General features: G+C 43.0%; 1 protein-coding gene across 1 annotated transcript in view; it reads left to right on the forward strand.

Moving 5' to 3' along the window:
• Window positions 1-15885, forward strand: part of naaladl2 (N-acetylated alpha-linked acidic dipeptidase like 2) — a 406458-nt gene that overhangs the window by 108112 nt on the left and 282461 nt on the right. The window contains 1 exon segment of the mRNA XM_077203075.1: window positions 10376-10874. Coding sequence (XP_077059190.1) covers window positions 10376-10874 — 499 coding nt within the window.

Here is a 15885-nt window from a genome sequence, read left to right on the forward strand (position 1 = left end):
TACCTTTCGGTGGGTTGTACTGTATCTTTAATAAAAAGTAACAGATGATCGGTTTACTTGATCTGAGGCGCGCGATCTGTCACGTCACATTTACAAGCACCAAAACAGTATTTATTGTCTGAATTTCGTTATAAAACCTGAGAGCTGATATTTTTTTCATATCAAAAGTAACCTGCTCTGTCTAGTCTGTCGGTGTCAGTGTCCTCTTTGCTCCGCGATTTTTCTCTGGGTGAGAAAATGGATGTGTGGCGCGAGACCGTGTGAAAGTGTCAATTGCGTGAGTCTCAAGCTGAATGCGTGAGAGTTGGCAGCCATGCGGGGGATAAATAGTCGGCAGCGTTCCTCCTTCCGCCGTGCTTCTTCTCCATGTGAGGATTGTTTACATTAGACTAGAGTGCGCACTATATGCACACAGTGCTTATACATGTGATGTGGGGATTGTTTACATCAAAGTACACATGTCTTTTGCGCAGCATATATGCATTGTTTTTTAAGCGGTTGATGGAAAATAAGCTGATGCGCGTTCTAAAAATCTAAATTCGGATCTATTATTTTTCACGGTATTTCGAAGTCCCCGCGATAACAATATCGTGCATATTCATTACCGCGATTTATCGCATTACCGAATACCTGCACATGTCTAATTCAAAGGTTACAAAACTTCTGACATGAGGGTAGCACTGTACAAGTTCAAAATGTTGAATGTCGAGACGTGTTTTCTTAATCAACAGAATGAAACCATTATAAAAGTAGTGGATGTGTTAAATGCGTTTAATAAATAGATGCTTTTAAAACTATTAAATTAATCTAATTCATTATAAATTAACATAAACCTGTAAATTCCCTGATTAAAAATTCTATATACTTTTAGTATCGTGCATTAACAAGGTTTGCACAGCTCTGAAGTTATACATCAAGTGTTCACATTTAAGATACAGTTTATATTTCATGTTCCAGTGTTTATGCAAAGTATGATTATGGTTGTGTGCTAGAACCACATTTTGTGTATGGACACGTGTGAATATAGACCATGCTCACTCGAGCTGTGGAAAAATTAAGCATTGAGCTGATAGGCAGGAGTCTAAATTAAAATCTAAACTAGATGAAAGATTTTTGCCTTCTCGCGCTATGCCTCCGCGCCGGTGTCTTCCTTTCTTTCCAGACCTCCACACTGAGGTGTCGAGAACCTGGAAAAGACCTGTATCTTCACGTATTTTTAGTCAACAGACTTCCACTTATTCCAATATATCTGGGGTTAAGATTTATGGTTACGGGGCGATGCCGAAGGCTGAGGAGACTCTCGCTAGCCATCTCTCTCCCGATTCGGCATCGTCCTTTAAGACACCGGCATTGCCCACCAAGGCCTTAAGAAATACTTCGGCTTTTGTGGGCAAAGCTTATTCAGCGGCAGGTCAAGCAGCATCATGCCTTCATACCATGGCGATACTTCAAGGGTATCAGGCTGATCTGCTTAAAGATGTGAGCGAAGGGGAGGAGGTTAGTGCTGACGTGATTAGAGAGCTTCGTCAGGCAGCAGATTTATCTCTCCGTGCCACCAAGGAGACGGCCAAGTCAGTGGGCCGTTCTATGGCAGCCCTGGTGGCAACGGAGAGACATTTATGGTTAAACCTCTCCAATATGAAAGAGAAGGAGAAAACTTTCCTCCTGGACGCCCCGGTTTCAACTGCTGTCTCCGGGGCTGCTGGGCGGGGGCAGCCTCGGCCGTCTACCAGCTCCTCACACCGGGCGCAACAGAAACAGAGCGTCGCGTCTCGTGCTCCTCCCTCAGCAGAACTGGGACGAGACGCGGCGCTCTCAGACAAAGTCTTCGAGCGGTAAGTCTGATCTGAGGACAGTCATTATGGCCAAGAAGGCTTCGTCAAAGAAGTCCTGACGTCTCTGGCGTCATTATGCTGTGTTTGCAGCTCCAAATATTCCAGAGGCCAGCCTCGAGAGGCTGGTACCCTTAGTAGATTTTTTGGCAGAGTGGAAAAACCTTCCAAATGTATCTCATTGGGTCCTGCAGACAGTCGAAAAGGTGTTTCGCTATTCAGTTCAGGTCTCGTCCGCCTCGATTCAGGGGAGTCCTACCTACAGTGGTGGGCCCCGAGCAGGCTCTGGTTATGGAACAGGAGGTAAAAACTATTCTGCTGAAGGGGGCTATAGAACGAGTTTTTCCTCCCAGCAGGGAGTCAGGTTATTACAGCCGGTACTTCATCGTTCCGAAAAAGGATGGTGGGTTACGTCCAATTTTTTTAGATCTGCGCCTGTTAAATCGTACAGTAGGGAAGTTCAAGTTCAAGATGCTTACTCTCAAACAAATCGTGTAACAAATCAGATCCGAGGACTGGTTTGTCACGATAGATTTAAAGGACGCATACTTCCATGTTTCCATCCTTCCACAACACAGGAAGTTTCTGAGGTTCGCTTTCGGGGGAAAAGCGTATCAATATCGGGTTCTTCCGCTCGGCCTGGCACTGTCTCCCCGAACTTTCACGAAATGCATGGATGCAGCTCTGGCTCCGCTGCAACTCCAGGGCATCCGCATTTTAAATTATATCGACGATTGGTTGATTCTAGCTCAATCGGAGCATCAGGCGGCTCGGCATTGAGATGTCGTTCTCGCTCATATCAAGAAACTGGGGTTGAGGCTCAATGCCAAGAAAAGTGTGCTATCTCCGCTTCAGAGGACCACTTTTCTGGGTGTAATTTGGGATTCAACGATGATGCAGGCACGTCTGTCTCCTGCTCGTATCACTTCGATCCTTATGGCCGTCAAACAAGCAAAGCTAGGCCAGTCACTCACTGTCAAACAGTTTCAGAGATTGTTGGGTCTGATGGCAGCAGCATCCAATGTTATTCCTTGCGGCCTGTTGTACATGAGACCGTTGCAGTGGTGGCTCAAGACCAAGGGGTTCTCCCCGAGGGGAAACCCGTTCCGCATGATCAGGGTCACGCGACGTTGTCTTTGCGCCCTGGCAATGTGGAAAGAACCTTGGTTCCTATCTCATGGGCCCGTGCTGGGAGATCATTGTCGTCGTGTAACGCTAACGACGGATGCCTCCCTCATGGGCTGGGGGGCGATCATGAGTGGTCGCCCTGCTCAGGGTCTGTGGCAGGACCATCATCTCTCTTGGCATATAAACTGTCTAGAAATTTTGGCTGTGTTTCAGGCTCTGAAACACTTCCTCCCAGACCTGAGGGGTCATCATGTTCTTGTCCGGTCAGACAACACATCGGTGATCTCCTACATAAATCACCAGGGAGGTCTGCGTTCGCGCCCGTTATACAAGTTGGGTCGCCAAGCTTCTTTCATTGAGGGCGATTTATATCCCAGGGTATCTAAATCAAGGGGCAGACATCCTGTCGAGGTATGGGCCGAGGCCCGGGGAGTGGAAACTCCACCCTGAGGTGGTGGAGCTCCTGTGGAAACATTTCGGTCGTGCCGAGGTAGACCTGTTTGCATCCAAAGAGACATCACACTGCCCACTGTGGTTCTCTCTAAGCCATCCAGCCCCTCTGGGGTTGGATGCTATGGTACAGACGTGGCCGAGTTCACGTCTGTACGCATTTCCCCCGATTGCTCTGCTCCCAGGAGTTCTGGAAAGGGTTCGCCGGGACGGGGTCAGTCTACTGTTGGTAGCCCCGTACTGGCCGGCCCGAGTATGGTTTGCGGACCTGGTATCTCTCCTTGTCGGCTCTCCTCTGGAGATTCCGATCAGGAGGAACCTTCTCACTCAGGCGAGTGGGTCGCTTCTTCACCCCCGCCCAGAGCTGTGGAAGTTGTGGGCTTGGCCTCTGAGGGGGCCCAGCTCATAGAATCTGGTCTCTCGACTGAGGTCGATGAGACCATCCTCCAATCCAGAGCTCCGGCCACGAGGAAATTATATGCTTTGAGGTGAAAACTTTTCACGTTCTGGTGTGGGCAACACCGGCTGGACCCAGTTAACTGCCCGGTGGGTGCATGGTAAAAGCCTTTCTCCTTCCTTCTCCTTCCTTTCTCTGTTCCTAAGGTCCCAACTAATACTGTTAGGCCTATTGTACTGCAAGCCTTCTGTCCTCCTCCTTTTCTGACGTCGGACAAGGAGAAGCTTAATCTGCTCTGCCCAGTTAGGGCTTTAGATGCTTACGTCCACAGAGCTGCCCTGTGGAGGAAATCTGAAAAGTTGTTTGTTTGCTTTGGACCACCCAAAAAGGGGTGTCCCGCGTCTAAGCAGAGGATGAGCAAGTGGGTGGTTGAGGCCATCACACTTGCCTACGTGTCGGCTGGTCAGCCTTCACCCTTGGCTGTCCGAGCTCACTCAACTAGGAGTATGGCTGCTTCTAAGGCTCTTTTGTCAGGAGTCTCTCTTCAGGATGTTTGTGATGCGGCAGGCTGGTCATCACAGCATACATTCGTCAGGTTGTACCACCTTGACTTCAGCTCCACTCCAGGGGTGCAGGTGCTTTCGTCCGAATGTGCGCCCTCACTACACACGACGGACACTTGCTCGTATGGTGACGTTGGTATTAGTGTTCCCACAGCGTTTCACGCAGCTCGAGTTCTCTGAAAGGGAACGTCTCTGGTTACGTATGTAACCTTAGTTCCCTGAAGGGAACGATACACTGCGTGTCTGTGCCCTATTCCCGGGAAGCCCGTGAGCACTTGCTTCAGTTTTATCAGAAACTGATGCGCTTGTGTTTTGGGAGTGCTTTATAGTTTCGTGGTCTATGACGTCACCCGCCTATGACTTTCCGTCTTGCCATTGGATTGATTTCATACGTGCTTCATGACTCACTCACGCAGGGGCGTTCCCACAGCGTTTCACGCAGCGTCTCGTTCCCTTCAGGGAACTAAGGTTACAAACGTAACCAGAGACGTTTTGTGAGGTTTGTGTGAGGATGGAGAATGTCTGTTTTCATTAGCTGCAAACGTATTCTTTTTGGACTTGTGTTGTTGGCCCGATGCAACATGACTGACAGCTAGTTTCATGCCCTCTAACTAAGGTAACTGACAAGGTCATGTCAGAAGTGATGACAGGTAAGCGAGACAACACTGTGAGATGTCTCTCTTCTCATTTCCTGCTTGTTTTTCTGTACTTTCCCTCGTCTTCACCCCCTGTGAAGACAAAAGAACATGATAATAAACACTGAGCGCAAAGACATCTGTATTTTTTTTATTATTGTATTTTCTGTGCTATTGCAGTTTACTTTTGTTATGTTTAATTAGTCCGGATACAATATCTATTTCTTATAATTACCAACACTACACAGCAAAACATATTCTTAATGAGTGTCTTTGTCTTGTTTACCAGTAAAAAATGTCTAAACATCCATAAAACAAGATGAATTTACTTGAGAAGCAAAACTATGTAAGATGATATGGCTTTTTTTCAGAGAACAGATATTTGCACTTCTTTTAAGCATAAACAAGTGGAAAAACAAGCTTTTTTTGGACACACATTCAAAATAGGATCGTACACAGTTTTGATAATCCTGTCAAATGATCTATTGTTTGTTTGTTTTTTATCTAGAATAAAACAGAAATATAATCATTAATAATATGAATTAAAATGATCTGTTGTCATATTAGATTTAGAATCCTTGCTAATATGATTTTCTTAGAATACTATCTACATGTACATAGAAAGTGGTGTAAATTTATTATTTTAGATCTAATAATTCTAATGCATCATTGATAGCGAATTAAGCAATTGGTTTAAAATTAAATTTGACAGATGTATAGATTTTTGGCAGTTCCTCGCTTCTAGTGCAGCAGATAATGTTAACTCGATGTACAGTGTGCTCTGTGCAGGCAATTTGCTGTAGGTCTAACAGCTTGTGACATCCATGAGGTGCCCATGGTATATTAGGGGTATGTAATGGAGAGGACACCATCCATGCTGGAGAAATCTTGTGGGAGTAAGGCCAAGAAACTTCTGGCATCTTCTGATAGGTGCCATTACTCTTGCTTTTCCCTGCATGCTCTCTCAGCTGCCCCGAGCAGTACCTGGGCCTTCCACCACTGGGGGTGACATGATCTACTCAGCCTGTCTTTACCTATTCCAGGGAAACATAAATGCTGCTTTGACGTGTTTCATAAATATTGATAAGATAAATCCAGAAACACAAGGTGTTTGCTATCCACTGGCCATAGTTCAGCGAGTAACAGTGTTGGTCCTAGTATAAATCAAACTCTAACAAATAAAATGAGGGCATGGACAAAACAATGTGGTTATGGTCCTGTTGTGAATCCAGCTGAAATGCACTTAAGGGGACTGTTAAAGCAATTATTAGTCAATGACACTTGTTGTATTATCAATATTGCAATGGGTCTATGACATATAAGAGTGTCCATGATGAGTAAAAAGGAAAATGTTTTTTTTTTTTAATTGTAGTGTAAAATGTGCACCAAGTTCTTAGAAATGTATGTATTCATGTTGGTTTCATATGTTTTTTTTTAAGTGTAAATTTAATTACAATAAAAAAAAAATCAATCCATCCATCCATCAAACAATCAACCCATCCGTCCACCCACCCCATCCATCCATCCCTCCATCCATCCATCCACCCCATCCATCCATCCGGTTTTGTTTTCATCTCTAAGATATAACAAAATGTATTAAAAGTACTTGGGTTTCTTATTTTTTTAAGTGCTTCCATAATGCTTTTTCAGATATTACCTTTCATGTTAAGTGTTATAGCTCTTTGTGAATGTAAAGTGTCTGCAAAGTTTTAAAGATCACAGTGCACAATAAATAGAGTTGCTGTCTCCCGAAAGAAAGAACCAATTTTGAAAGACCTGAAACGAGTTTTCAGTAGTTCCAGGCTTTATTGGCTGCCTGCAAACAACGTCTACTTTGACCTGCCCTTAAACACTGTAGTTGTAGTTAAGGCCTGGAAGGGCTGCGAAAACAAATCAGCTTTGCATTCTCAGGATGAGGACTTGGCCTTGAATTGATATGGTAAAAATTATACCATCGTTAATTTCCATATCACTGTGCTGAGGAAGCCTCTGGATCTAAAATTAAGCCATTTCAATTGGCCATTTCCTTTCTGACACGCGTTGTAAGAGGTTGACCAATCACATCAGACCCGGCCATCGGACCAATCAGAGCGGGGTAGGCTTTTGGAAAGGAGGGTTCATAGATACCGCGTCCTTTATCTAATTGTTTCAGACACTGTGAGAAAAGAGATGTACATTATGAGAAAATTAAAGTGTTGTTGACCTTGGATGCCTTGTAAACCTAGGAAACCTTTTCAAATAGCATAAATGGAGCACTTTAAAAGGGTCATATGATGCGATTTCTTGTTTTCCTTTTTCTTTAGTGTGTTATGTAGCTGTTTGTGCATGTATAAGATCTGCAAAGTTAATTCTGGCGTTTCTCGAATCACAGACACTTACTCCAGTAAGTATGTTTTCATATTTGAAGAACTTGCTACTAACTATTCAAAGGTGAGTTTTGAGCAGTATAGTGTTGCGCTTGCTTGTCATTTCTACGATCACAAATGCAGACATGGTTTTATGTTTGTAGTACCAATCTGATACGATCTGATTCAGTCACGCTGGCAAAGTTGATCGATCAGCTTGGTCACTGCATTTTCCGGTTCAGATTCGGGCTCGAATTGATAAGGTAGTGTCGACATTATCGCCTGTCATTATTGCTTTGGGAGCTGATGTTCCAAATGGTATGGGTCGTGACATTTTCGTCACACGCTTAAGGTTTTTGGGCCAATCACAATGCACTTGATCGCTGGCCAATCAGAGCACACCGCGCTTTCAGAACAATGTGCGTTGCAAAAATGTATAAGTTTCAGAAAGGCGGGGCATAGAGGAGCACCAATAATGTACAGTATGTGTAAAATAATTACTTGTTTAACCTAAACACATTGCATTAAACCAAATACACAAAATAATGTTCTCTTTAGAACCATTATTGGACCCCTTTAAATATGGCTTTTCCCTTGTGTTCTCTTCTCTTTTGGGCAGTTGTGTGTAAACCTGACATTTTTCACTTTATGCTCCTGCTTCCACTTCACACAATTTTGTAATTGAAATTATAATAACAATACTATAATAATAAATCACAGAAATTGCATTTTTGACCTGGCTCAAAAAATTTGCTTCATGTCATTGACCCATTAGGTGCATGTTTAGAGTGGAAACAGAGCATGTGAAGAAGCATCTTTTCCATTTTCACAGTAACATCAATCACTGAGGAAAAGCCAAAGACGGTGTATTCCCCTCTACTTTAATTGATGGCTCTGTTGGGTAGTCGAAAGCCGTTAAATTACTGATGTTTCTGGTGATTGAACGTCAACTGTCAGTCTGTGAGGAAAGAGCCAGAGGCACGGGTGTAGGAGGTGTGCAGAGGAGATGAGGGTTAGCGCTGTCCTGAGAGTTTGACAACCCATATCATTGCCCGGGTCAGAGTGTAAATGAAGCTCCGGTGTGGATCGCTCCTCTTGAACGGCGGCCTAGAATAATGGAAGTTTTGTGGAGCACTGAAGATTAATGTTGAGAGACAACAACACATCATTTCCACCTTCTCTCATTCTGTGAGGCCTATTTAAAAGTGAAAGCATGCAGACAAAATCATTACCTTCATCCCTAAAAAAAGATTGAGAACAGAAAAATTCTGTACTGCAAATGATATAAAAAGACAGGGGTAGTGCAAATGCTCAAAGTGAATATGCGAAATGTGTTGCAAAATCCTTGGCGGTGCCATTTTCGACGAAACGTGTATAGAATGGTAATGTTTAGTAGTTGCAGAGTTATTTCCCCTTTATCAGAACAGATTTCTCCCCACCTCTAAATGACTATTTTAAGTGTGACTATCAAAGGGTTCTCCAGCTCCCTTTGCCTAGTGCCGACAGCAGATATTTCTCTCTGTAATTTTTTTAAAGGCAACCTATTTCAGGGACTCAGTTTGACTGGATAATGGCCCTGCGTGCAGTCTGGAATTTCTGAGCGGTTTGGAGTTTTGTCATTATCGATTGGGCTGTTTTGAGTTTGATGGCGTTGTCTTTTAAAGGGATTGTTAAATTTGATAGTACATAGAGACAATGGTTTCTCTTTTATGAATTTGAGGCAACCAAGTCATCACCCTTAATGACCTTTTTTAGCAGCAACAGTCAAACTGTGAGCTTGTACATCCCTCCCTGAGAGAGTTCTGTGTCTGTGTGGAGAGTGATGTGTGTCCAGCTGGCACAAAACACTGGCTAATAAAAATCATGGCAGCAAAGTTTAGTGTGCTTTGAAAGTATGGGATATTTGTGGTTTTATTTAAAGAAAATACTTGTTTTCTTCAAGATAGATTCATTTGATCAAAAGTGAGGGTAAATACTTTTACGTTGTTACAATAAATAAATAAATAAGATGCTGTTCTTATGAAATTTCTTTCATCAATGAATTCAGAAAATGTGTTTCCATGGTTGCCATCAGGAATAAAGTAAATTTTGAAATATATTAAAGTAGAAAACAGTTTAAATTGTATTAATAGTCATTTTGATACATTTTATATATATATATATATATAACTTGCAATTCTGAGAATAATCGCGATTTGCGGAATGTAAACTCGCAATTGTGAGATAAAAAGTCACAATTATCTTTTAAATTGTTTTATTCTGTGGCGGAAACAAGTTGACATGCAGTTGCGAAGTTACTTATAGTCAGTAGAATGTCTGTTGGGGAGCATCAAAATAAAGTGTTAGCAGATACTAAGAAAACAATCTACTAATACTCTAATGAGAGTTAGTATCAAGTTACTTAAAGTTAGTAGAATGTCTTGAATGTACCATTGAAATAAAGTGTTACCCTAAAGTTTAACAAGAATTCTTTCAGAAAAAAAAAATGTTATTGCGCTCCTATTTTTTGCACTCCATTTGTCTGATGTGCTGAAGTCTATAAAGTTTAACGGAGAACCACTTGTCGTCAGTACAAGCCTGTTTGCAAAATGAAATTATATGCGTGGCTGTCTAACATTTAAACATAATCCAAGTTATGCACTGAGGAAAATGCGTCTCAAATGATTAAACGGCACACAAATATATTTGTCAAAGCATATGACAGGGCAAGCAACATTACACTATTTGCTTCTGTTTGTTTTGTCATTCTCATTTTTAGGAAAACTTGGTTTTTGCTCTTTTCCAACACTATTTTCCAGATGTGTTTTTTCCATAGAAATTCTTTCTTCAATGCAAAGTGATGTGAATTGATGTTTCCCATGCATAGTAAACAGATGTGATTAACCAATAACCAAAATCATTGCCAGTTATTTTCATTATCAATAATCAATTTTATCAATTAGTTATTGCAGCCCTAGTATAGCCAAGAATTGAAGGTGTCAACTAATTCCAATTATATATGTGTGTGTTTCTCATGTCTCTACAGTAACAGACATGGCGTATAGGAAAGTGCGTGCTGGCCACGGTTCTCTCCGTGTGCGGGATCTGGAGAGTGTGGAGCTTCACACAGCTTCCCTGGAACTGGAATGGGACATGGAGAAGGAGCTGGAGGAACCGGGCCTGGACCGCTTCCAGCTGGAGTGTGTGGAGCATCAACCTGTGAGCAGCTCTTCTGGCGGGGGCATGGACCCAGACCTGGAACCAATTCAACCCTCCGTCTCCCCTCACGGACGCTTTGAGCGTCTCCAGGAGGACCCTAATTACGTCTCTCGTTTCAGTCGAGCGGTACCCAAGGCCCAGAGATGGAATGGGACCTGTCTGGCTAAATACCTGCTAGCAGGGCTGGGTGTGTTTGCTCTGGGGTTGCTCATTGGACGATATGCCTTCAGCAGGGAGCAAGTGAAGGTAGCGCCAAGTGCAGACACAGATGTGCTGGAAAAGATTGTTCATGGAATCACAGCAGAGAAAATACAAGCGCTGCAGAGGTAAATGTTTCGTACTGTCCATCTATTGCACACTCACTGAGTTTTTTTTTTTTCAGAATCAAAGTGGAAAAATACAGTGGATCTTTTACAGATCTTTTAAATAAATAAAAGTAGGTTTTGCAGAAGGAATTATGGAAGGGATTTGCACCATTTTGCTCAGCAACAACAAATGACAACAGGTGTTTCCACTGTCAACATCATAATGAGCATGTTCCCTTTGCTATGGGCTTTTTCAGCACTGTGGTGAAATGAAACTTCTATAAAACACATCTATTTAATTTGCCTACTAATAACTAACAGTGGATACAGTATACTTGCTTCATGTCATTTTATTATTTTTTGTTGTTGTTGATAATCTGAAACAAAACAAGTAGACTAGCAATACTTAAACAAATACACAAATGAAATAATACTAATTAAGACTAAATCAAAATCATCATAACAGACAATTAGACACAGTTAGACAGACACAATTTGGTCATAATTAGTGTTTTTCACAAAATATTACTTTAAACATTTTAACTTTTTTAAATATATTTGTTTAATGCACCTCTAGCCATAGATTATCCATATATATATATATATATATATATATATATATATATATATATATGATAATCTACGGCTGGTGGATTATACACATGCACACACCATACACACACTACTTGCACATTATTGGCTGACAAGAGAAGGTATTATGGCTGAATACTATAAAGTTCTACTGGGGAATCAAGATATTTTAATAGACATCCAGAGGGTGAGGTGAGGAATCAGACAGAAACTTCAAGGGCGTTCCAACCAGTGAGCAGAAGTGAACCATACTGAGGAAGCAGATGCAGGGACAGTGTTTCAGTGGGACAGGCTCTTTGGGACCTTCATCTTTAAAAAAAGCAGTCCTACAGCCAAAGTTGTGCACAGCTTATTCCCACCAGTGACAAAGCTGCCTTGTTCACTCTGAGCCCAGCTGTGTAGTCTCTGACAGGCAGACTAAAGTTGCAAGCAGGTACTGATGTTAAAATTAAATGCAGACAAACCTCAAGCGATAACACATTGTTTTTGGAGCACGGATCATGGCGAGCATGTATATTCGTGTCAAAAAAGATAACTTGGTTTCCTCTGAACCAAAACTGCTCGACTCCTGAAACAGGCTTTGCGGTAGTGTCAATTTATAATTTATTTTGTCACATTCATATTTCAGAACGTGGCGCCAACAGCTCATCTCAGATCCTTTTTCGAGCGGGTAAGAGCAAGCGATATTACAATGCGACGAGGCTGCAAAGGCGAGAAGTCTAAACATTTTGATGGCTTTATTTACCCCACATTCATGCAACCTCTTAATATTCACACTGCAGCTTGAAGAAATAAGAATATGTCTGAGGATAATTTAATGAATTACTATTTAGATGAAGCAGAAATTGTTTCAATGGACTGTGGAAAAGGGTGCCCTATAGGAGGAAGCTCTGTGGCGTGCAAAGATTAAAGAAGATCGTTGAATTATACTACAAATCTCACTGTAAATCTCTTTGTCCCTTGTGTTAAGCTGAGGTCTCTCTTCAGCCTGCCTGAAATGGAGCCCTGGGAAAGCTTTTGAAGATCTTTGCTAACTGCTTCAATACACATTCTAATAAGCTTGTTGGAAAAAAAATTCAGGACACGTCAACCACTGTCTGTGTAGGTTCTCACTAACCGTGTCTGAAGGGAAAATCACAAGACAAAAGCATTTTTGTATGTAACATTCATTTGTAACTACATTTTTCAATTTATTTTTCATAAAAGTCGTCATTGTCCATATCTGATTATATGTTGACACATGATTTCCATTACACGAGAGTAGATGTTAAAACTTCATGCTGATTTGTACTCGGCTTTCGCCAAGATAATCACCAACTAAGACGTAGCTTTACAGTAACCTATGCTTCTCCATCCATTCTTTCCATCTGGTGACATGAATTTTCTGTCTGGTGTTAATACAGTGTATTGCGCGTCAGCACACACAACGGCTGCAACCACAGTGCGGTCCCCCCATAACAACCCTCTGGATTGAGCGGAGTAGGGAACATCTCTAGGGTCTTCAAGTGGGCACCTTCCGTCCTCAGTGTTTCGTCGACTAGCCCACGACACCTCAAGAGGGCTCGACAGTGACTCTGGCGTCCCAGAGTCACCCCCTCCGTCCCCCACTCAACTCAGCCCAGCTTACTGACCTCTACTTCCCTCTTGCTGCTGAGACCTAACCACAATCTCACAATCTCTCCGCAACCCAACCATACGCGCCAACCCGTTTGACTAAGGCTGTCGAGCCCCACTGGTGCGTTAATATGCAGTTTCAGTGGCAACGGTTCCGTATGGCATACCACCTACCACAAAACACAATATCTGCCCAACCACCCGTCATTCACGCAATATATACAGGAACGTAATGACTGTAAATACTATACAACCTATACAAATAAACCAACAGTTGCTGCTGAGACCTAACCACAATCTCACAATCTCTCCGCAACCCAACCATACGCGCCAACCCGTTTGACTTAGGCTGTCGAGCCCCACTGGTGCGTTAATATGCAGTTTCAGTGGCAACGGTTCCGTATGGCATACAACCTACCGCAAAACACAATATCTGCCCAACCACCCGTCATTCACGCAATATACACAGGAACGTAATGACTGTAAATACTATACAACCTATACAAATAAACCAACAGACCTTTCAAGTTTTCAAGAATTCTACGAAACCGTAGCATGGCGGCCTGTACACAGCCAGCTAGAATCTTTCCGTCTCAACCACAGCCAGTTGCTGCTCCTTTCTGCTGCTTCAGATAAGTTCTTTACTGTACGACGCAACTCTTGGCCACTGAATCCGACGTCTCTGAGGAACCGGGTTGTAGAGTGTGCCACAAAACCACGACAACCCACTTCCACTGGATAAACCTGGACTCTCCATCCTCGCTGTTCTGCTTCAGTGGCCAGATGAGCATACCGCAGTTTCTTCCTCTCATATGCCTCATCTACCGCATCCTCCCATGGCACTGTTAACTCTATCAGTTGAACAATGCGTGCTGATCCAGACCACAAAACAATATCTGGTCGTAGGTTAGTGGTGGCAATCTCAGGTGGAAAAATAAGCCGTTGATCAAGATCAACCAGCATCTTCCAGTCCCTAGCAGCTTCCAGTTGTCCTGGGCGAGAATTGGTGTTAGCACCTTTTCTTGGTGGTTGCTCGCCTGGGCGGAGGAATATTGTCTTCTGCGTGTAATGTTTTGCTAGAACAGGCGGCAATTTATTGGTCATACTACGCTTGCCTTCCAATGCTAAAGCCAAACATCGCAATACTTGGTCATGGCGCCAAGTAAACCGACCCTGGCTAAGAGCCACCTTACATCCTGTCAAAATGTGCCTTAATGTGGCAGGTGATGAACACAAAGGACAAGATGGATCCTCTCCTACCCAGAGGTTTAGGTTCTGCGGTGATGGGAGAACATCATATGTTGACCTAATAAGGAAACTGATCCTACTCTCTTCCATTGACCAAAGGTCTTGCCAGCCCATTTTGCGTTGTTCCACACTCTCCCATCTCATCCACTCTCCCTGCTTGGCCTGGGAAATGGCCTTTATACATCTCATCCTCTCCTCCTGCTTTCGCACCTCGTTGACTACCAGCTTCCTCCTTTGGGCTGGGCCTGCCTTGTGCCATTTAGGAGGAGCTAAACTGAGCCCAAAACCCCCTCTTCCATGCTGTACCTGTCCCACGATATCCCCAATTTGAAGGTCAGCCTTTGCCTCTACTACAGATTTCTTTGCTGACCACTTTCTACCAGTTTTTACCACAGGGGCTGTCTCCCTTACACATTTGTCGCGTGACTCTGCTAAAGTCATTTCCAGTCTGACCTTGGCACACTTAAACTCCTCGGTTAAAGCAGAGACTGGCAGCTGCAATACTCCTTTACTATAAAGTCCCACTCTGCTGAGGCAGCGTGGAACTCCCAACCATTTCCTGATGTATGAACTTATTAACGCTTCCAGCTTATCCACTGTTGTCAAAGAAACCTCATACACAGTCAGTGGCCACAGCAACCTTGGCAGTAGACCAAACTGAAAGCACCAGAGTTTCAGTTTGCCTGGTAGAGCACAGCTGTTTATGCTCTTCAACCCTTCCACTGCTTGTCGTCTAACTTCTCCCACTCAAACTGTGTCCTTTAGATCCCCATCGTACCATCTCCCTAGACTCTTCACTGGCTTCTGAGAAACTGTTGGTATTGCCTCACCATTAATGAAGAATGTTTTATCTACTACCTTGCCTTTAATTATGGAGATGCTCCTTCATTTAGAGGGCTTAAATTGCATTCGTGCCCATTCAATATTATCTGTTAACTTCCCCAATAACCGATTAGTGCAGGCTACCGTTGTAGTCATGGTTGTCATGTCATCCATGTATGCTCTGATTGGTGGTAGTCGCTTCCCAGAAGCCAAGCGCTCTCCTCCTACTACCCATTTTGATGCCCTAATGATTACTTCCATTGCCATGGTAAAAGCCAGTGGAGAAATGGTGCATCCTGCCATTATTCCAACCTCTAAGCATTGCCATGTAGTGCTGAATTCTGGAGTTGAGAAACTAAATAGCAAATCTCCAAAATAGGCTTTCACTAAATTTGTTATCGACATCGGTTCCCTGAAAAAATCAAATGATGCCCAAAGAAGCTCATGTGGCACTGAACCATATGCATTAGCCAAATCCAGGAATGTCACGTGGAGCTCCTTCCTCTCCTTTTTAGCTGATTGAATTCGTTGCCAGATAACACTGATGTGTTCTAAGCATCCTGAGAATCCTGGAATGCCCGCTTTTTGAACTGAAGTGTCAATGAAGCCATTCTTTAATAGGTAGGTTGACAATCTCTGAGCAATAATGCTGAAGAAAATCTTTCCTTCGACGTTTAATAGTGAAATAGGGCGAAACTGACTGATGCTTGTAGCATCTTTTTCTTTGGGTATAAAGACTCCCCCTGCTCTGCGCCAT

The sequence above is a fragment of the Siphateles boraxobius genome, unplaced genomic scaffold (genome assembly GCF_051911475.1).
Source record: "Siphateles boraxobius isolate OS27281-9 unplaced genomic scaffold, OSU_SipBor_1 5, whole genome shotgun sequence".
NCBI lineage: Eukaryota > Metazoa > Chordata > Actinopteri > Cypriniformes > Leuciscidae > Siphateles > Siphateles boraxobius.